Source organism: Aptenodytes patagonicus, chromosome 5, assembly GCF_965638725.1.
Source record: "Aptenodytes patagonicus chromosome 5, bAptPat1.pri.cur, whole genome shotgun sequence".
Lineage (NCBI taxonomy): Eukaryota > Metazoa > Chordata > Aves > Sphenisciformes > Spheniscidae > Aptenodytes > Aptenodytes patagonicus.
This window is the reverse complement of record NC_134953.1, coordinates 14,844,525-14,867,743: the sequence shown is the minus strand read 5'-3', so window position 1 is coordinate 14,867,743 and position 23,219 is coordinate 14,844,525. Positions and strand designations below refer to the sequence as shown.

At 35.6% G+C, this 23,219-nt stretch overlaps 1 protein-coding gene across 9 annotated transcripts in view; it reads left to right on the top strand.

Moving 5' to 3' along the window:
- Positions 1-23,219, top strand: part of EXOC6 (exocyst complex component 6) — a 98,760-nt gene that overhangs the window by 37,178 nt on the left and 38,363 nt on the right. For 5 of the 9 annotated variants that reach the window (XM_076338772.1, XM_076338771.1, XM_076338779.1 and 2 more), the window contains exons 9-19: positions 369-452; positions 546-592; positions 971-1,091; positions 3,083-3,154; positions 3,827-3,924; positions 5,067-5,172; positions 8,763-8,872; positions 9,940-10,051; positions 11,705-11,839; positions 18,077-18,256; positions 21,359-21,388. In XM_076338772.1, the coding sequence (XP_076194887.1) occupies positions 369-452; positions 546-592; positions 971-1,091; positions 3,083-3,154; positions 3,827-3,924; positions 5,067-5,172; positions 8,763-8,872; positions 9,940-10,051; positions 11,705-11,839; positions 18,077-18,256; positions 21,359-21,388 (1,095 nt within the window). The remainder of the gene's footprint in view (positions 1-368; positions 453-545; positions 593-970; positions 1,092-3,082; positions 3,155-3,826; positions 3,925-5,066; positions 5,173-8,762; positions 8,873-9,939; positions 10,052-11,704; positions 11,840-18,076; positions 18,257-21,358; positions 21,389-23,219) is intronic. The other 4 variants (XM_076338775.1, XM_076338774.1, XM_076338777.1 and 1 more) reach the window with 1 other exon arrangement.

Genomic DNA, 23,219 nt, shown 5'->3' with positions numbered 1-23,219 from the left:
AGGAGGCAAGGAGTTTCAGTTATAGAGTAATAGGTTATATGCCTTGTCTATAAATATTAATATACTCTGAAAGCTGTAGTTTAAAAACATAAATACCGCTTAAAATGCGTAATATTGTTTGACAAAATGTAGGCACATGAGCCAAATTTTTATTTACAGTACATTCTGTAGGCTACTTAAAAAAAAAAAAAGATAATTTCTGCATATTGCATGCATGCAAAACTTTGCTTGTGTCAGCTGGAGGTCTATGTGTGGAATAAACGCAAAATATGTGGCTTAGTTTAAGAGAATTCTACCCTTAATTTAAGAAATGTCTTTTTTCATACTGAGACAATGTTCTTGTTTTAACTACTTTTGTCTTGGTTTAGGGTGATGGAGAAATATTTGAAAATTACTACAGAAAACAAAGAAGGAAACAAGCAAGATTAGTTCTGCAGCCGCAGTCAAGCATGGTAACCAATACTTTTGTTTTTGCATTGACTTGGGTTGTACCTAATACTTAGTGGTATTTTTATTCCTAAACTTGTTTTCTTTTTCACTGAAAGCATGAAACAGTAGAAGGCTATAGAAGATACTTCAGTCAAATTGTAGGGTAAGTTTTTTCTAAACAGAGATTTATTTCAGTTTTACAATATTGATTCTTAATTCACCCTCTGTTCTCCCGTTGTCCAAAAACTTTCTTCTGCAAGATTCAGTTTCTGCGGGTGGTTGTTGCTGGGTCTGAGCGGGGAAGAGCATCCAGGTCCTACCGGTATGGTGCCCCACAAGGACCTTCCAGCAGCCTGGGCTCCAGCTGGTGTGAAACAAACTTTTCACGTTTTGACTTCATGCTGGGCAAAGCAGAACACCAAACCTACCAAAATGTCACTGCTTGAGTGGGGAGGGGTTTGGCTATGCTTGAGTGTGAAAGGGTAGAATTTGCTCTAATATTAGAAAACAACTTAATAATTTAAGCATTATTTTGTTTTAGTTTCTTTGTAGTAGAAGACCACATTTTACATGTAACCCAAGGACTGGTAACTAGAACATATACCGATGAACTCTGGAACATGGCCCTTTCCAAGATCATTGCTGTTCTAAGAACACATTCAGTAAGTGAGAAGTCTTACCAGTATTGCAGTTTAAATCCTCTTACTTCAGAGCTCTGTATATTTAAAGCTGGGATAGTAACAAAGTGAAAAATTACACCTCTCTCATGTTTTCTTTTCCTTGTGATTAAAAATTGCTCAGATTTGGGAGGGAGCCTGCCAAGCTTTTGTTTTTCCAAACAGTGTCAGGCTGTGATCCACAGCCATGGGCTATTTGCATAATCCTCCACTGATTTACAACTCACTGGGTCTTCCAAACCTTCTCTTAGTCCGGCAGTTTAGAATATGCAGAGTTAATCTGCTGTTATTATTGCAATCCTTCCTCATTAGTCTCAACTGACCTCTTCATTAGATCAGATTGAATAGTTCGGCACTGAAAGCACCACCAGGAAATAGTTCCTAATTATCATTCCAAATGCTGTGTTTCCAAAATAAACTCCACCAGCAAAACCCTTGGAGCTCTCTCTTCAGGCTATAGTAGTAATATGTTTATGTTGAAGTAAAGGTATTAGAAAAACCTTCACAGATGTTAGAATGTAATTCTGTATCAACTGAGTATTTCAGTACATTCAAAGTGTGTCTCCTAAAGTTACATTTCTACCTTAGCTCCAGTGATGCTGAATAGCTGCATGCTATTCCTTATTCCTCTGTGAAAATCAATGGAATACCATTGTTCACTCAGACTGACTGATAGTAAATTGCTTCAGAGTTTACTATTGGTACAACTTTTACTATTGGAAAAAATAGAAGAGTTTTATCTTTCCCTTCTTAATGTTTGCTAGAAGCAGTTCCTTTATGCAATGTTATTTTTATTTTTATTACGATTTGTCTTTAATTCGAGGAATATTTTACGTTTCATATATACTGAGGAAAAATGGGGAAAAAGGTCAGATTGCAACTATAGTTTTATCATAGGCCCTTTACTGATCAGTGGTACATGAGATGTTCTCATACTTTTTAATTCATTTTAGAGGATTAGGATAAATTGAGATATATTCAGCATTTTTTTAAGCTAAATACTTTGCAAGTTAATTGGCTGCGTATGGATTTATACACCTATGTAAGAATATGGTAATTTAAGGAGTAAAAGTAATGTAATCTCTAAAGAACTCTTCAATATCTTGTAATGTAGTTGATCACTATTTCTTCGCAAAATGGGTAACTCCCATCAAAATCAATTCTATCATAATCTCTATCTAACATCATCTTAGTACATACTAATGTTTAGATAAGTGTGTATTGTCTTATGAGGTATTGTAAACCAAACCCTTACTTTATTAAAGTAAGCTAAGAGCAAAAATTAAAAGAAAGGTGAAACAGGCGTATATAGTCTAACCAATACTATATTCTCATGCTGCTCTAAATTATTTTAATATAAATATTTTTTTACTTTATCCGGTATTGCAAATAGTGAAGCTGAGGTGAAAGCCTTAGTTGTATGACTCCACACCTCTGAAAATCAAATCTTAGTCATTTAGTAAATAACTTAATGTCTTGACTTTTTACCATCAAATTTATAATTTTAATTTATTTAGAAAGTATTTAATAGTGTTTCCCCATACAGCTGGGGTACTGTCTGGGGTAGCACAGTTAGCACTAGTTAGACCCAGCTTAGTGTTCAAAAGAACGTCCTGTGGAAACCTCTCTGATGTTGATTTACCAAAGCATTTTGATGTGTGCTTATGTTCCGCTGAAATAAATGTAATTTGCTGATTTTGAATCTCAGTACAACATACTGATGTTTATTGAATCTCATATTTTAGTTTACTTTTTCTGAGCTTTTATACTACTGATAGTTCATGTAAAAATATAACAAATACTTTTATGTAGCTGAACTAAGTGAAGACAAGTGAGTCTAAGTTGTCTTTTACTAAGGCAGTCAGTCAAGTAAAGGGATAAGGCTGGAGAGTTTAACCTTCTGTGCTAATATTCTTTGAAAACATATGTCCCATATTTTAAATCCTTTTAACAAAACCTGAATTTCTCACTTTCAGTCATATTGCAGTGATCCCGACCTTGTTCTGGAACTGAAGAATCTCATTGTAGTATTTGCTGATACTTTGCAGGTACATATTATATTAATAACTTAACTGAAATTCCTACAGTCAAATTTTTTCTTTAGGTGAGTAAGTGCAATGCTTTGGGTTTTCCTGAATCATATATATGAATCAAGAACAAAATTACACAATAATATTTTTAAAATATATGTATTTCTTGCCTTGGTTCCTCCTTTTCAGTATTATCAATTTAATGTATGCATTCTGGGCTATCCAGCTAGCATCCGGTTATTCATATCTGTGCAAAATTAATGTTAGCTTTGTAATTTGTGTACATTTTTGTCTTTTATAAATGCTTTACTTCTGACCTTTAGCAAGAATAGGATTCCAGTTATCATTAACTCTCTAGCTGAAAGACCAAATGAACATCATTGGCAAGTATTCTTGCAATGTTTATCAGACTCATTAAAAAGATTAGTTATATGCATAAATAGCAAGTTAAAATGTTATAGAGAAATGGGACAAATTTCTGCTTGAAAACCGAAAGCATAGGATAAAGTATTTGGTAAGAATTTGATATATAATCTTCTAATTATAGTGGTGTGTTTAAAGTACTATAATTTGTTTTATAGAAGTGACAAGATTGAATAATAAGTCTCATCTCAGAGTCCTGAAGTGATGTGATAGGAACTGAGTGTATTAGTTCTTGAATTATCCATCCTTTTCATTTTTATACTTTAGGGCTATGGTTTTCCTGTGAACCGACTATTTGATCTTTTATTTGAGATAAGAGACCAGTACAATGAAACACTTCTTAAAAAGTGGTCTGGACTGTTCAGGTTAGTATTTCAAAATAATTGTGCCTTTTGTATTGCATCTATTGGTTTTGTCTAACTTCAAGTTGTTTTGATAGAGTTGTAATTCTGGAAGAATTGATTAACTCAGTATTGTGTATGAATTTTGGGTTGGACAGGACTAAGATATTAATCACATGTAACTAATATTTAGGAGAAGAGCCATCGAGTACTGCTTCTGTAGTTAATGGAGAGAAGGAAGGTCTCCAAAGGGACATTATTGGAGAAACATACGGGAGAGAGATGTCTGTTTTTCTTCATTAAGAACCTAATAACTCTAGGCTATTGCAATAGGGCATTAGGTTCCTGATTTAGGTTGTCTTAATGTTTGCAGTTAGCTGATATGCGTATCTCCCTGACAGACTACTGACATTGCCAGTATGTCTTCATGTTTTTTTTAATGCAGGTTGGCTTCCACCTATTCTTTGGAATCACTTGATTGAGTAAATTGTAAACCCAGGAATACGGCAGCCGGGGACTGTACTCCAAAGCCTGTTTGCAGATAGGGTGTGATGTCTAAATGTGCAGAAATTGTTTACCATAAAATATGGTACATTGTATTACAGAAAACCTTAAAATTAAACTGACCACTTAAGGTTCTCAAGCTCTCTAGACTCCTAGTATAGTCATTCGACGAGTAGAAAAGTCCAGAGGGTACTTAACACTGTGGCCATATGCCTAGTTAAAATTCTCTGAATCATCTCTATTGACTATATGCAGCTGTGGTACCTAAGTGAGACACTCTGAATATCTGCTTTAGTGTAGGCAAAGTGTAGGCTACCGTAATTAATAGGTATCTCATTATGGTTTACCCTGGAGTAGACTAGCTGATCTGAAGTTCCTTTGCTGTAGCATGCTTTGAGTCATACATATTAAAACGCTTTCAGCTATTTTTTCTCTGTGATTAGACACAGTATAAAGAGTTAGCATATACAAGGTACTTTCAAATTCATCTAAAAATAGTTTGGATGTCTGAAATTATGATGATTGCATCTCATAACTTTCTGAAGCTGCACACCTAAGTGCGGTAGTAAAATTTATATTCATTTACATGTTTTAACACTGGAAAATACTGTAAATAAGTTACATGTCCTAAATTTTTTTCACTTTACTAACTAATTCACCAGGGATATTTTTGAAGCGGACAACTACAGCCCTATTCCTGTAGCAAATGAAGAGGAATACAAAATAGTTATAAGCAAATTTCCTTTTCAAGATCCAGAACTTGATAAGGTAAGGAAAAGTTTTAAGTTTGTCGAAATCCAGTTAAGGACACTTGGGACAGTAATGATTTTTATAATTAAAAAGCAATTAAAATTTGAAAAGTTAGGTAGATTAAGAGGCTAAATCACCTTCTTTGTGTGTAATTATCTAGTCATAAATAAATATGAAAATTAAAGCTTTAGTCATTTGCTCTGATGTTGGAGTGAATAATGAAACCCATTTTTTTGTAAACAAATTAATAATACACTTTGATACAGTCTTTATGTAATTATAATACAGTCTGTCTTTTAGTTAAATTTTGTTGCAACTCATTGGGTTTAGTAATTCATAGTATATTATATGCTGTAGTATTGCAAAAATACGTGTAAAACAGGGATCTGTTAGAGACAGCAACTTTCATATTTCACTTTTAAAATTAATTATTTGTGTTTGAGCATGTGGGGCAAAATAAACATGAAAAGACAAAGTAATTCTGCCATACTAGCATTCCGATAGGGTATTCTTTCATAGCCTCAGCCATTCTTTCACTACAAACTCCTTTCACAGAAAGGTGATTAATATGTTCTGCTCTTCAAACATGGTTTTGGTAACACCGATGAAGAAATAACAGGCCCATGTTGGAGTCTGTAGAGGGGAACTAAATCTAAGAACCACGTGACAGTGGGAGTAACTGTTGTAGAAGGAAGCTGGTTTATACATGATCCATCACTACACATATCTGCAAAAGTAAAAAGATACTCTAATTCTGTGATTCAGCAGGGATTTACCAGGCAAATGTAACAGCTGCATGTCATTAATACAGTATTGCAGTGAAGATGAAAAACTAAAGGTGGGTTTTATGCTGATTTTTTGAGTAAGACTCCAGAGTGCTTGCTGGATGCTTTCCTCCATCAAATTCGTTTACTTAGCCATTATAATACTAAAATATTATATTTATACTAAAATAAACAGAATGGAAATCCCTTACAGTGTTGGAAGTATAACACAGCCCAGGTACTATTTAGCATGACATATCTTGCTAATAAATTGCAGAGATTTTTAACTTGCACTAAATAATTTTATCTGCTAGCCTCTCTCACTCTGTCTGATGTATCAGCATGTGTGTGTGGACGTTACTTGTGTAGGCATGTGTAGTTACATATACGTATGATTAATACAAAGCTTTGGCTCTTATTTCACCAGAAGGGAAATGTCTTCTCTGTACCCAACAATTTTCAGTTTGGTTTATGACACAGAGAGGGATTTCTATTTCATAGTGAGCAGCACTTTTTGTAGATATTTTATGGGCAGAATCTCACTGATGCTTAGTTTTTGGGCTGGTGAGCTTGAGAGTAAAGCTGGGAATCAGGTTGGATTCTGTTCCCAACTCTATCATTGACCAGCTGCGTGGTGCTGGGAAGTCACTTCACATCTCTCTGTCCCTGTTAATTCATCTGTAAAGCGGGGATAACATTTTTTTACATATCTCTGAAAAGAGCTTTGAAACCTGTATGTAAAGCAGAAGGGCATGATTAGAAATAAGGCAGTCTGAGATTTTTTTATTGTGTCCTGGCAATTTTTGAAGCGGTTTAGTTGGCTTCAACCAAATTTAGCAAAGGGGCAGAAGTCTCAAAAGATAATGGAGTTCCTGAAAGTTTTGTCAACTAGGCAAGTGGGATAGAGGAGAAAGAATCGTTAAGTATCCCTGTTGAAAGAAAGACTGCAGTGTTACTTTATATGTTATTAGATAGCAGGGAATCCACATGGAGGGGAAACTTTATAAACGCTCCAACATCACTTCTATTGGTTGCTGTTTATAATCTCATCCACTTCATCTCTCTGTTGTTGCCTCAGGCTATAAGGCAGCAGGACATCCTATTGGGTGAATAGAAATTTAATCTACATTTTGATGTTTAAAAAAAAAAAAAAAAAAAAGATGTGTAAGTTCAGGCTAGTTGCTGAAGGAGCCTATGTAGTTGACAGAGGGGAATAGACACCCCAGAGGGCTAATTCCATTTGATGCATCTCTGATGCCTTTTACAGATTAAGGGGAATTTCATCTTTGAAAATGTCTGTATTTCTCCATTTAGTATAGAAAGAGACGAACGTGAGTGAGTGTCTCATTTTTAACTGTAGGTTAGGATGAATCACCCTGACATTTTACAGGTAAGTTTATCATAGGAGTTGCTTGCAGCACATCAGGCAGAATTATGACCAGAACCTACTAGATACTTAACATAGCAAATCCAATCTGACTGGACAAAACAGTCTTGTCTGCACTCTTCTGTTTAGATTGAATGTGCCAAATTATCATGGTTTGATTATATCATCTAATTTTACTCCCTTTCTGTATTCAGAAGTGAAACAATTGGCTTGTATCTGTTTTTTTTTTTCTTGCTGCCTAGTCTAATAAGCAGACAGAAAGTGTTGTGTCCTCCTGTATTGGCCAGACACTGTAGAGGATAAAGAATTGCTTCTCTTAGATTGTTGAATATATGAAGGTTGAAACTCAAGCCCTGCTGACAGAATATTGTAATGATCCAAAATAGTTGTATGTAATACCACTTGTTTTATCTGTAAAAATTAATTGCTTAAATCAGATGAACACATATTTGAAGTAAATTTTATTGTTAAAAAAATGTTTGGTATCGCTGTTGAATGATATGAAAGCCTGGCACCTACACCACATAATTGTCATACCACCTAATCTTAAATAAAGAGGTACAATTAAGAGAATGTCAAGGTAATCTGTTTTGTCTTGGTTTTTTAATACACAAATGTTGAGCTGCTGTTGATTAATGCTTTTTTTTTTTTTTAAGAGAAATGGAATTCTCCAGGGATGATACCAGTTGTTGATTATTTTTCTCATGCATTAGTCATAGAATAAACAGAAAATTAATTGCTTTGCAGATTTTAAAAATTATGTATTCAATGCAGAAATATCTATTTGGAATGTGTAGATTTAATTGAATGTATTTCTTTTTGTCCTCCCAAATACAATATCAGCTTTAAAGTTGAAGTAAGAAGCATGATTTTATTCTTGCAGACTACTAGTATTTCCCACATGTTAATCCAAATTGTTGAAATGAATTCAAACTGCTTTGGTTTTGTGAGCCATCGAGAGAAAGTAAATATATGATAGTAAATACACATCCCTAAACATAGTCAAGATGCTTTGAAAACCCCAGATGTATTGAACATCTCAAAACTTTTTTTTTTTCTTTGCACTGCTTTCTTTGGCAAAAAAAAGTTTGCATTTTTGAACCTCTCATCCCACTTACATCTATCTTGTTCGTTCAGATTAAAAGTGGCTTGAGACCTGTTTTTTAATGTGTGTTTGTAAATTACTTTCTACAGAGGGATCTTAAATTACATGAAGTCTCCAAACTTCATTGTAATTTAAATAAGTAATAAAGTTCTATTTTGCTTATAAGCTATTTAAACAGATGTAGAAGTCAGCCCAACACACACCACTGTTTGTATTTGATGAAAAACAGAAAAGCTTAAGATAGATTAAAATATTGATAGTGTTAAGTGGCTTTCTAATTGTTGCATTTAATACCAAGCTCTCCTTAGAATCAGTTTCAAGTGTAAGATAGTATTATCTTTTATTTTCACAGCAATCCTTTCCAAAGAAGCTTCCAATGTCTCAGTCAGTGCCTCAGATTTATATCCAGGTTAAGGAATTTATTTATGCAAGCCTTAAGTTTTCAGAGTCACTTCACCGCAGGTAAGCTTAAAGTATCAGGAATGTGACTATAAGGTAACCTATAACTTCCAGGTGACCTAAAAATATATATTAATGTGAAAATATATTTTCTTGTGTGCTTGCTAGCTGTGCTTGTTTCATAATTTACCTATAATTTACATATATAATTCTTTATATTTAATCTATGATTCCCAATGCTATAGCATATATTTCATATGTGTCTCTATATATTGTATACAATATGTGTATGTCCGTATGGGTGAAGGTAGCTTGGCATGGTAAACAGTCTAAAACACTGCTGGGGTTTTTTAAACAGTATTTACTGGTTTGAGTAATCTAGAGATTTTATTTATTTAACAAAGCATGTAAGATTTGAAAAATATACTTTGGTACTGACCATTTCGGAAATAATTGTGTAGCATCCCTGATTACTTCAGACGGTCTTTCCCTTCTCAGTGCTTTGAGTTTCCTTAGTAATGATTTCTCCTGCAACAAAACGTGCTGTCTGCATGCTCGTTCCCTCTTCCATCCCACCTTTTTCTGATGGAAAACATCACAATTCTCCCATTTCCTTTCCTCTTGTGGCCTTCAAAAGCTTAGTTTTAATTACATAAAATAACATTCATATAGATCTGAAATCTGGAAGGTAGTCATGGCTGGTCACCCACTTCTGCACTGTTAAAGATGTAAATTACTTGCTTTCACACATTCTTAATTGATACTGTTTATAATTTACACGTACTAATGAGCACATGTTGACCTCCTCAGTAACTCATTAAAACCCACAAATTACTCTTTCCAAACTGCTGTGTCAATAAACATGTCCAAAATCTTAAAAAAAAAAAAAAAAAAAAAAAAAAAAAAAAGTTTTGCTTCAGTGTTGAAATTCAGTTAATGGATAATTTGGTAAGTGAAAGAGGGGTTCTGTGTGTTAGAGCACAGACACTTGGAGCAACCAGAAATTAAATGCACATAGGAAATTCTTAACATGAAAAGTTCACTTTGCAGGGAAAAAATAAAAATATTAAGTATTACTGTCAAAGTGTTGTCATGTACAGCATAGTTATAAAAATAAACTTTTTTTTCAGCTCAACAGAAATAGATGATATGCTCAGAAAATCTACAAATTTGCTGCTTACAAGAACTCTAAGTAGTTGTTTACAGAACCTAATTAAAAAACCTCATATAGGTTTAACCGAGGTAAGTTTTAAAACACATACTCAAAACTGTGTTTTTAAGACAATTAGTGCTAAAACTATTCTTGTAAATGTAGATATACTGTGGTGTTAAGATTTGTGTAAGAAAAACAAGTAGTGTTTGCTTTAAAATTGAAAATTTAAAGAGGTGAAAGATGAAGTATAAAAAAGCATCAATATCTGTTACATAAATAATAACAATACAGCGTTGGGTCTAGTAGGAAGTATATTTACACAGGGATGCCTTTTGAGAGAGAGATGACAATGAAAGAGTTCTGTCTCCTGTATGATAAACAGAGATTTGCAAGAAATAAGCCAAAGACTCTTACTACTTTGGTTGCATACAGAGCATGGTTCGTGTGTTCTGCTCCTGTCTAGCAATTAGTGGCATGTTGTTGAGTTTCTTTTTCTTCCTATTAAAAAAGGGGGGGGGGGGGGAGAAAATCTCTCTCACATGAACTGTAGTAGTAGTAGTAGTTTCAGAGTAAACCTACCAGATCAAGAAATCTAAAATCTCAAGTTCACTCTAACACATGAAACTTTTTCTGTAGTAATTGCAATTAATATATTTTAGTAGGTTTGTGCATGTTGTTTCTTCATGAGAACTCTCGGTTTAATGTGTTTATTGGACAGAGTAAGAGAGGGTGAGACAGTGAATCACTTTGCACGTACCTGCAGTGAATGTTCAATGTCAGGAGACAGCAGGTACCTACTGAAACATGCTGAGGACTTAGACTGTTGCCATTAGAGCAGTCTTATGTCATATTGAATGTTGTTTTTAAACTGCAAGAACCTCTTGTATAGATGAAATCAAAAAGATGATGATGAGGAGAGAGCTCTATAAATCATATATTGCCATGTTAGTAAGACAAGCCATACAATTTTTCTGAGATGTAGTTTTCTGTGTTCTTGAAATTGGCACAGGAATATTTTCAAGGATATGAAAATAAATTCACTAGTATTTTTTGAGGTGTTTCATTAGCAAGTCGATATGTTTTATGAGAAAAATGTTAAAAAGAGAAAACATTTTACCAAGCATTACATTAGTGTTCACTAAAACAGATAGTATGCAGTGAGAATTAAGATATAATATATTGATATTGCAGTTACTATACATTATATATGTTGTTTAATTTGTGAATTGAATGCAAACGCAGGTCCTGCTTATAAAAACATTTGTATCATGTACAAGCAGATTGTTACCATTGTTGCGGGGGAAAGGAGTTGACAACCTTATTTTTCAAATTCCCTAACTTCAGAATCCATCATTCTGCAGACAATATTGTGAAATTATTTTTTTTTATAGCAGTACTTTTTAAAGAAATATTTTTATGGTACAAATTAGTGATTTGCTTTTGGCAATATATCTTCCTTTATTTTCCCTTTTTTAATTCTAAAAGATCAGTTGCATTTATTTCACTGAGTAGGTGTCTGCAGCCTTCATTTTTAAAATGGCATAATTTGTATGTAAACTCTAGTATTACTCCTTAGTGGTATTTGAAAGCAAACTTGAAAACTAACAGGTAATAGGTGGTAACCTGAAATACTGTAATTAATTATTAGTAGCGTTGTTGCTGAAAGAAGTAACCATTTACAAAATCAAATGACAATGGGTTGTACAAAAAGGATTTTTACAAGAATTTTTTGTCTCTTGTAGCTTGTTCAAATCATCATAAACACAACACACCTGGAACAAGCCTGTAAATACCTTGAGGATTTTATATCTAACATTACAAATATTTCACAAGTGACTGTTCACACTGCAAGACTTTATGGACTTTCTACATTTAAGGTATGGTATATGTCATCCGTTATATGACTATGTCTGAAAAGTTACATTAAAATCACTATAAATGAAGCATTTTAAAACAAAAGGGGGTGAGGGCAAAGCTGCACACTTTCTCATTTTTGACTCTAAAACAATTCTGAACTGTTAAGAATTCAGTTTTAATGCTGAACAGATAAACACTGGTTTTTGTGTTAGCGGTGTGATCTCAAATATGTCAGTACGTGAGAAGCGTCAATACTCTCTTTCAGATGCATCTTTTATTAAGTTACAAAATGACAAGCTAAGCTTAACTGCACCAGAAGCTTTCAATAGATTAAGCTCCAGTTTGTGTAACATCTTCCCTTTCTGAATGGAATCGAGTAAAACAGCTAGTTTAATCTAAAATGTTTGTATTTTTTATTTGGTTTTATTCTACAATAGAAACATTTTGTGGTATGTTTTCAAATTGTGTAATTTAGTAATATAAAAGCAGTATTAAGAATGTGCTACAAAGCATAAATTATTCAATTATCTTTTCAGAATTCATATTTTATTTACATGTCCTTTATACACACAATAATAGTTGTTAAAATGATCACTGGGAACCTGACTGTTTCTAATGTATGGCGACTGTTTCTAATGTATGGGAACTGCTTATCTGCACAAGCTGTATTATCTCGGACATTTTTCAGAAATGGCAGAAGTACTTAAGCTTGTATCTCAAAAAATTAAAGCAAGTCATAGGTGATGCGTACTCAGCATAGACAATTGTTTAATTTCAACAGTTAGCATGGTAAGATTTGTAAGCCGAGTATAAAACAATCCTAAAATAAAAAATGTTGTAGTTTTATTTCTGTATATGGCTCCTCATCTCGTTAGTAGGTGAAGTTCTCCTAGTTGTTCTTGAATTTGTCTATACAAAAATTCTGAAGGATTTTGAAAAGAGGAAACTAAAACAAAAATACCAAGTGACTTGTATAGTCACATCTGATGTCCTTGGCAGAGCAAAAACCATACCCTCATCTGTGAAGTCCCTCTCCACAGTATTACTCAAAAGGCCTTAGTCCTTTTTCAGTTGTAAGGCAGACACGTGTTGTTAATGAGAAACCTGCACATAAAAATGAAATTGCTGAAGACAACTTATACACATAATGTCAGGTAACTCAAGGTGACTGAGATTTATCCCTAAGATAAATTAGTCAAAATTCTGATCCTTGCTCAGGCTGCTTTATGTCATAATGACCCTAGTAAGCTCTAAAACAAGATCCCAACATCTGGACTAGCTATGTTGAGTTGCAAAGCTGAATGGTCCTACACCAGAAGCCCTGCTGTGCTGTGGCACTTGGGGACAGGTGTAGAGATGCTTAGAGATCCTTCATGCTCTGGTGGTGGTGAAGCACCAGATGGTTGTGTACATTGAAGAACCAAGTTTTGGTATTTATGTACATAAAATATGGCAGAAATTATTTCACTGACCCAGTCTGGCTGAGTAGCTTTTCTGGTTTAGAATAGAAGCAAATGTGTGTGCTTGGGGGGTGGCTGAGGTTTTCTTTCTGTGGTGGATTGACCCTGGCTGGGTGCCCACCAAAGCCGCTCTATCACTTCCCCTCCTCAGCTGGACAGGGGAGAGAAAATATAACGAAAGGCTCGTGGGTCGAGATAAGGACAGGGAGAGATCACTCATCAATTACCATCACGGGCAAAACAGACTCGACTTGGGGAAAATTAATTTAATTTAATACCAATCAAATCAGAGAAGGGTAATGAGAAATAAAACCAAATCTTAAAAACACCTTTCCCCCACCCCTCCCTTCTTCCCAGGCTTAACTTTACTCTCGATTTTCTCTGCCTCTTCCCCCTGAGCCGTGCAGGGGCACAGGGAATGGGGGTTGCGGTCAGTTCATCACACGTTGTTTCTGCCGCTTCTTCCTCCTCAGAGGGAGGACTCCTCACACTCTTCCCTGCTCCAGCGTGGGGTCCCTCCCACAGGAGACAGTCCTCCATGAACTTCTCCAATGTGAGTCCTTCCCGTGGGCTGCAGCTCTTCAAGAACTGCTCCAGCAGTTCCTGCTCCACGGGGTGCAGTCCTTCAGGACCAGACTGCTCCAGCGTGGGTCCCCCACAGGGTCACAAGTCCTGCCAGCAAACCTGCTCCAGCGTGGGCTCCTCTCTCCATGGGGCCACAGGTCCTGCCAGGAGCCTGCTTCCCATGGGGTCACAGCCTCCTTCGGGTATCCACCTGCTTCAGCGTCGGTTTCTCCATGGGCTGCTGGTGGGTATCTGCTCCACTTTGGTCCTCCATGGGCTGCAGGGGGACAACCTGCCTCACCATGGTCTTCACCACGGGCTGCAGGGGAATCTCTGCTCCGGCGGCTGGAGCACCTCCTCCCCCTCCTTCTTCACTGACCTTGGTGTCTGCAGAGTTGTTTCTCTCACATATTCTCACTCCTCTCTCCAGCTGCAATTGCGCAGGGTTTTTTTCCCCCTTCTTAAATATGTTATCCCAGAGGCACTACCACCGTCGCTGATGGGCTCAGCCTTGGCCAGTAGTGGGTCCATCTTGGAGCCGGCTGGCATTGGCTCTATCGGACATAGGGGAAGCTTCTAGCGGCTTCTCACAGAAGCCACCCCTGTAGCCCACCTGCTGCCAAAACCTTGCCATGCAAACCCAGTACACTTTCTGAAGAAAACATTCTCACAGAAGAATAATCTTGTATCGGTTACCTTGTGCCTTCTTAGTCACTTGGGGCTTCTATACAGAAATTTTTGAAAGAGAAACAAAACAAAACAAAAAGTCATCAGGGATTCCAAAACAGCTGCAACTTGAACTTTAGGTATTTGGGGTTTTTTCAGTGTACACTGGAACAAAGGAGGGTGATTTCTTGTATTTATGGGATAAAGAGGACTAATCCTATTGAGAGTAGTTCTGTTTTCTGTACTTCATTTTTTTCTCTTGATGCAATATGTAGCCTATCCTATTATAATATCCCCTCTGGCATAGATGTTAAAAGGTGGGTGAGGTGGAATGAGACATCATCATTGCAAGACACTTCATATTTCCAGTTGATTGCCAACAATTTTCCCATTAACTCTCATTTGTTTTGCTAGGGATTTAATGAATAAGGCAAGACAGAAAGGTTCTGGCCTAGCAACTGTAATTAGGTTGCCATTGCCCTACCAGTACTTTTACTAGTTTTGCCCTGTCCTTAAGATCTAGGCTGCCTAGTTTGCTTGTTGTGTACCGATAGTGCATGTGTGTCTTTGAATTTGCATATCTATAGATACTTTCGTGTAAGGTCAATCCATAATCTTTTTAACATTCAAACAAAACACTTAATGCAGCCATAGTCTTTGATTTCATTAAGAGGTAAGATGTTCTTTATCCTTGAATTTCATTTAATAAATGCAGTTGAAAGTTTACATTATGTTTTATGCTGATTGCTTATGCTGTAAGTTATGTTTAACTATCCTATAAACTATCTTAAGTTCTATTGGAGGGAATCACAGAATATTATATCTGTGTTTAGTGAGCTTGGTATCTATGCACTTTGGAAAAATAGAGAATGAACGCTGACAAACACGGAAGAATTTTTTTTTTATGGCTTGTCTCCTGTCTCTTGCCCTGGAGAACTTGTTAGCACAATGTTCTCCACTTAGAGTAGAAAATTCTTTTCTCATTAATCCCTCTTTTTTTTCCTCTCTATTTTAATGAAAAACTGCTTGCAGTTCCCCAACGGGGCCCTCACAGAGTTTGGTATGTTCTACTGTTATTAAATTCATCTCCTGGTGGCAAATCATGTCACCTCCATTCTTTCTGAGTGGTTAAAAATCTCCTTTTATTAGCAGCATTGATCACATTTACATTCCATAAGATGATCTTATAAGTACATCTACACTGTATTTTTTTAATAGTAGCCTTCATACCTATTTCATGGCTACTATTTTAGAGGGCTGTTTTTCTCATTTTATTTTTGTATATAAGATCTCATTTTAAGATGTCCTTCAGACTCTCCAAGCATTGTTTCACATAGGTGGAAATTAAAATAAAAAAAACAAACACCAAAACTTGTTTCATTTTATCATGTTAAAAAATTTTGTCACTTTCAATATTTGTAGCCACGTTTTCCAGCTTTGGATGACCATTGTTTTCCTTTGTTTAAATCAGCAGTCACACTAAGCATAAATAGATGTATTTGCAGACCTAGTTGACAGAAGTTTTTGAGCCCAGGGTCTCGGCATTAAGCTGTGTAATGGCTGTCAGAGGGCCAGATACACAGCATCAAATCCCGTGCAGGGCTTCAGGACGTCCTTTAACAAAACCACGTCATTTGCCCTTTTCACTTTATAATGGGGGGAAAATCTGGTGAGCTTTCAAAAGGTTTTGATGCAATTCTGTCACCACGTTAAAAGAAGAGGTGGAGTTAATTCATCTGCCTGTAGGAGTCATCCCAAATCTGAATACTGCTAACTCACTCTTTCTTGACTTGTGCATGGGATTCACAGTGCTGCTTCTCAGAAGTAACTTCAGGGTTTGAAATCCAATTGCTCAGCTGTTCACAGTTTTCTCAGGGAACAGAGCAACTCCTTGCTTAAAGTACTGGCAGCACACTGCTCCAATTGTAAACCAATAACCAAAGCAAAATAATAGGTAGCGAAAAACAGGCTTCCAAAACAAAAACTGAAAGACTAGTCTTGTCATTGCCAGTAAATCGTCTTAACTGGTAAAGATGATACAACCACTCCATAAATGACTTAGTTTTTAAACAAAAAAACCCCAAACCCAAACAAACAAAAAATCCAAGCAATTGCACTAAACTAAGCCGATAAATTTGCAAGTCCTGTCACTATAGATTGTTGAAACTGAGGTCTCATTATTAATTAGAAACTTTAAATATAGACTTGACTTTAATTGAAGCTTTTATAGTCCTAGCCATCTACAAAATTGTGGATGTCAGCATATTCTTTTATTTAACATGTTAATAGGTCGTCAGATTCTTGTGTGTTGGATTGGGAGAGCTGTTCAGTGGATGCTTTTACAAGTTGGCTCGGCAGTAAAAATGCTGGTTTTAGGGAATCGTACTTTGATATTTATACACGGCAGGGCCACATGCTTTCTCGCTTCCTGCTGGAGTGCCTCACAGCCTGGGGCCTGACTGAAGACTGAATTTGACACACTCAATGTGATGCCACCTTTAAGCTCAGATAATTTTGATTTTCTTTCTTTTTCTCTTTGTCTTTCTTATTTACGCCTTTCTTATTTACACCTTTCTGACGTGCCATGTTTTTGGACTGCTTTCTCCCAGAGGAAACTAGCGATGGGAATTTCATCCACTTTTATGTTGCTCCAGTATATCCAGCCTATTTTTACCCTCTAAAAAACTTTCAGCAACTGACCAGTTCACTTTAAATCAAATGTCTTTCTTGAATTATTTCTAAAGATCGGTGAAGAAAGTTTCATGTTGACCCCAAATTAGAACATAGAATTTATTGAGTATCTTTAAACTCCAGGCTGGCAAAAGCAGGCCTTTCCAGCAAGATACACCTTATCAAGTATCTGTACATCGATCCCATTGCATCTATGAGGATGTCCCCTAAACAAATAAGGCAGATAGTTAGCGTTGTAAACTCACTTCACAGTAAATGCTAGACTTTACCTCTTTACTGTTCCAAAAAGTAGAATCCGGGTGGTGGCAGAACAAAAAGTAGGGGTGGGAGGAAGTAGGGGAGTGCTCTGAATCACGGTGTGTGATGATCAGGATATTTAAAGGAGGATGAAAAATGATGAGTATTCTTCAGATGTGCAACTTTAAGACATTAATTACATAAAAATCATACGATTGCTGGACCTCTAGCCATAACAGATAAAATAATTAGGTTCTTTTATTATTTTCTTTGTAAAAGAGGGTAAATAAACTTTGTGTCAGGGTTGATAAATTGTAAGGCTGAATTAAAGGTGATTGTTGTGAAGAGAGTAAAGCAATCGCTTTGTTTCCAAATTCAAATTGATTTAATTTGTCTCTGAAAACTTAGATTATTCTGTAGGCATATTCTGTTATAAACACTCTTATAGTATGCATTATGGGAGTATTTTAAAAACCACAGCCTCAGACTTGTAAGACAGAAATGAAAATACTGATTTAAATAATACATTTTTTGAATCTAAGAAAAACACAAGACTTCAGTTTCATTGATGAATATAATTTTATCTGCATTCTAATAATATTTTAGAATTCTGACATTTGCACACAATTTTTTTTTCAGGATGCAAGGCATGCTGCAGAAGGAGAAATATACACAAAACTTAACCAAAAAATAGATGAATTTATTCAGATTGCTGATTATGATTGGACAATGTCTGAATCAGATGGAAGAGCCAGTGGATACTTAATGGACCTTATTAACTTTTTAAGAAGCACGTTTCAAGTTTTTACTCATTTACCTGTAAGTGTTCAAAATTAAGTTTAATTTCAAGCTATTGGAGCATTAGTTTATTTTAAAATACTAAGATTTTGAAGATAGATGTGATTTTTGAATTGTGCACATGCTGGCAGATGTATTTTTTAGATGTTTCAGTACAGATGTATTTTCAGATAATGTTTCAGTATGTTGATGATGCTTACCCATGGTAATACTTAGAAAATACTTTCAAATACTTTAGTAATATTGTTAACAACAGCAAATTTACAAATAGTGTAAGAACTTGTGCAGTTTTCTAGAGCCTCAGATGGCCTTTTTAATTAATGATATTGGTTCTGTGTACACATGCATTGATTCAAACAATGCAGAATTGGTGCAAATCCTGCATTTGTGCACAAGATTATGGAGGTCTTGGATTCTCCAAGGCTGTTTTTAGCCTAAATAGTTTTGATCATAAAAAGGAATTTGATTCTAGTTAACTGAGCTTCATTGAAATGAATCCTTGTTCATATTCAAATATATCCTGTGTTAATTTGTCTCGGGTAAAAGGGTACTGTTAACCTGTTTTATGTACTAATTGTTACATTCTGTTGTCTGATTTCTCCTTGCTTTAAGACAAAAAAGACTATTTCTAGTTTGATTTATCATCGTAACAGTTTATAGCTTTATAGGTCTGGAGTAACTTCAGTAGGTCTTTCAAGCTACATCTGCTTTTCATCATCTTGTCCTTGGTTGCAACTGTCACACTGATGTCTGAGTGCTTTACCCACATGCAATGCCTATAAAGAATAAGTCCTCAATGCATAGGCTGTGTTGAGGCTCCAGACTGGAAGTAAAAGATAATTTCTTTATGTGCACAGCAAGGTGTTGAAGTTGCTGACATAGTGGGCTTATGTGGTCTTCCAAATCACATGTGAAGAGGCTGTGATTCTTCAGTCTCTTTTTTACTGACTCAAAGACATAACCCACTCAAAATGTATCACATAATACTGATGTGAATGTGACATATGAGGCATGTGCTTCTGTGCCAAATCAGCTGAGCGTTTTTTGATAAAGAATAGCAAGTTTGCTAGGTAGTTAAATTCATTGTAAATTAACATACAAAGCAGTGTGAACCAATGAAACTGCTCCTCAATGGTCATATGCATATAGCAGTTAAGGGATGTGCAACTTCTAGAGAAGGATGTACAGAAGTCTGTCATGAATGTATGTTGTGATATAGCTGTTTGGAAATGAGCCACAGACAGAACGAAGTAATGTGTTAAGAGGGATGGAAAGAAGCAGCTGTGGCATTAGGACTTGAAAAGTGTGAAAGGAATAGAAATATGTATCTGGGGGCACAAGTCAACCTTTGGAGAAAGCTAGTTCCTATGAAGAGGTTATTTAGTAATTTCAAACTCTGGTCAGGTAACAGGAAGGATGTAGAACTATATGGATGACTAGTCTGGTCTGGCAAGAGGGTTCTTGTAATTTTTGACTTATCCTGTGTATCGCTCCCTATTCTGGCTTGGCCAATTGTAGAAACATACAGTCCTATGAATGTTGTTGTGCATGAGCTGTGGAGGTTATATGAAAACGTGTATACAGTTTCATTATGGTGATTCTGGTTAGATTTGTAATAGTAAGTTATTTTCATTAAGAGAAAATTTATAGTAAAAGCATTTTCAAAGATAAGCCCAGAACTAGGTCCCATACCTCATTAAAAAAGTGCTTTGGAGTGCTAAACTAAGCTAGATTCTCATTTGCCATAGTTAAGATTTGGAATAGTTTTAGAATTCATTTTCATTAATGGATTATTCCATTAATGTCACAGTGTCATTTCCATAATAATTTTTGTATGGCTGGCAGAAACATTCCACTGCTCAAAATGGTTTCTCAGAACCTTTTCTGTAATTAGAAATCAAAGAACAAAAGTCCTAGCCACTGGCCATAATTCTAGTAAGGAAAAGAGCAGGACAAGTAGAGGAAATCTCTTTTCTTCCTACCTTAGCGTATCTGATCATGTTAGAGGGCATTGTGTTAGGGCTAGGGGCACTAGCTGGCCACACTAGTTCTCCGTAGTCTCGTTCAAGGGTCACTGACTTTCCCTTTGATATTGTTTCAAACTCTAGTCTTCCTGTAGAAGTGTTATGATATGTTCTTTAACAATTTTTTGTTGCAGTCATTGAGTTCCTGTCGTTAGAGTCTTGTTTTATTTTAGCTGTATGTGTAAGCTGTGTAAATGCACAGGGGTGTGTCTCCTTTTGTGCTTCCATGTGGGGCTATACGGAATTATTTTTGTACCAATGTAGACATAGCTTTTAAAAAATACATCTTATGTTACACATCTGTCTTATGCAATTTGTATTATTTTTATTGGAATGTTAGCGATCTAAATCAGGTAGACCATGATCTCAATTTTACTGAACCTGCACACTTCGTGGCACAACTTAGTTGGGGTCTGATATCTCCAGTGAATCACTGGAAATGTCTTGTGTCTCTGAAGCTTTTTTTTTCCCCTCTTAAGTTTTACATCTTAGTTTTCTCCTCTGTGTTTGTTTACTGTACTTAAGAAGCAGTTTTGGAAAAGAAAATGGCTTTATTCCACCCTGCAGTTATATTACTATTAGATTTATGTTAAAATTTATTAATTGGTCATGTTACATTTAGATTCTTATTGTCCTGAGCCATTCTAAGTCTGGCTTGAACAAAGTATGTTAATGACATACAGATAGCCTCTGTAAGCTAAGATGATAAACATGGCATTTATTTGTCAACCTAAGTATTTTGGAATATATTATTTCTTGTAATTAAAGATTTCTGGAAAGGCATATCAATAGACGCTTTGTCATTTGAATTTTGCTACTTTGATATTTTGGCATACAGTTCCTTATTACAGAAAAACATTTTATTGCTGAATTAGTATTATTTAAATTCTAATCTCTTTGTTATGCCTCAACAAAATACTATATAAGTTCACAGGTTTAAAAAAAAATAATTTAAAGAATTATGTAGCTGTAATTGTTCTTTTTGGAAGCTTTTCCTTACCTTTTATTGCTACCAATTTTTATTCTTTTTTTTTTTTTTTGATGTTGACAGTACATCTTAATTTTTTTGTTTTGATTGCCTTACTGGTTTCCTTCTCAGAATAACAACAATGACCATGCAGCTATGTCGGTAAGTAGATGCAAGATGAAGAAAAAGCATGTGAACTGAAAAACTATGAACTGCCTGCAGGCTTATTGCTTCAATTTTTAAACATGTAATAAAAATGATTTGCTGTGTACCTTGTGTGGTTGCATGCAGGTATCAGGTTAACGACTAACATTGGGCTTTCGTACACTGGGACAGCAGGAGCCCTAAAAACCTTGCAGAAGGTTGGTGGGGTGTGCCTTGCATCGCAAATGAGATAATTTAGAGGAGACTATGAGGCTGTTTGAAAGAGAGGTCAAGTATCAAAATGCAGCTATGAGACATGCATACAGAATAAAGGTAGAGTGATATAACAGAATAAAGAATCAGTGAAAGTTCCATTGTTTCTCTGCTACATCTGCTTAGGGTCAAGGGAATGTGTGTGCTCAATTTTTTAAATTTTTTTTATTTTTAAGAAGATGATGGATTGCATTTAAGAATTATTCCAAGCCCTGATTATTTTCAGGTCATCAATTTTTGTATAAGGAGTTTATTTTGATTTGACATAAGCATTTCCATGATTACGAAAGTATTGAAATTAATATTATTCTGTTAAGAGTGGCTTCTGAATACTGAATTTCTGAACCTACTTTTACTAATTTTCTCTAACAATGTGGTTGAATCTTGTTCACTTAAGCAGCATACAGCAACAAATGTACACTGTGCTGTTTACTGTTATAGTGAACAAATGTGTAAGGCACTTAGAGTATGCAGTGTGGGAATAACCCCGTTCATTGCTACAATCTGGAAAGCAATTGGCTGAGTAGTAGCTCTGTGGATCTGGAGAGAGGATCTAGCAGTGTGCTTACAAGTTGTTAGGAGCCTAGAGCACATGACTCTCAAATGGAGGTTTAGGGAGGTGGATTATTTAGTCAGTTAAAGAGAAGGCTGGGGAGAGATCTAGTGGCAGTCTACAACCTCTTGAAGGACAGATACAAAGGTGATGGAGCCAAACTCTTCTTGGTAGGACTGACAAATTCACATGTGGCTATGGTCACAAGTAGAAGCTCTGGAGATGAAGCTTTGACATTAGGGGAAAAGTTTGCATGAATAGAGTAGTGTGGTGTTGGAGGAGGTTACCCAGAGAGGCTGTTGAATGCCCATCCTCAGTTGTTTGGAAGGCTCAGCCAGAAAAAAGGACAATAGACCTGAACTAGTGTTGGCAATAGTCCTACTCCAGGTAGGAGGCTGGACTAGATGACATTGGTGCTTCATTCCAGTGAACATTTCTATGATTTGAATACTCAGCCTCATGTTGAACTGTCAAGCTAATAGGTGTCATGAACACTAGGAATAGTGAATATTTTGTGTAGAAATATTTCCTGTTAATGTTGAATAGGTGTCAGTGTGCTGGTTATGTCATGACCAAGCACTAGCAGAATTTCAGAGATGCAGAGCACAGAGGCTGCATTGCTTTTGAAAGGTTATAATTTAAAAGTCATGCAGTTTTTAGTGGTTCTGTTTTCTAAAGTCACAAGAATTTAGTCTTTCACGATTATTGCTGTTTTCGGGTTCTTTTACATCCCATTTTAAGTTCATACTGCAGTTTATAGAGTCATTAGATACTTCGAATCAAAAAGCAAATTAAAATTTCATTATACAGCCATTAATCTCATAAAATCAATTGGATGATCAAATTTGTTATTAAGGACCTGCATTTTTTAGTTTTTGTTTTGAGCAGTTAAAGAAAAATCATACCTTTTATTTTCAGATCAGTTAATTTGAAACTATAGAGAGTATATAAATAAGTGTGTTTAAGTTTAGAATTAGCTGAAGTTTTATTCTAGATATGTGCTTTGTCAGTACGAAGTTAGTA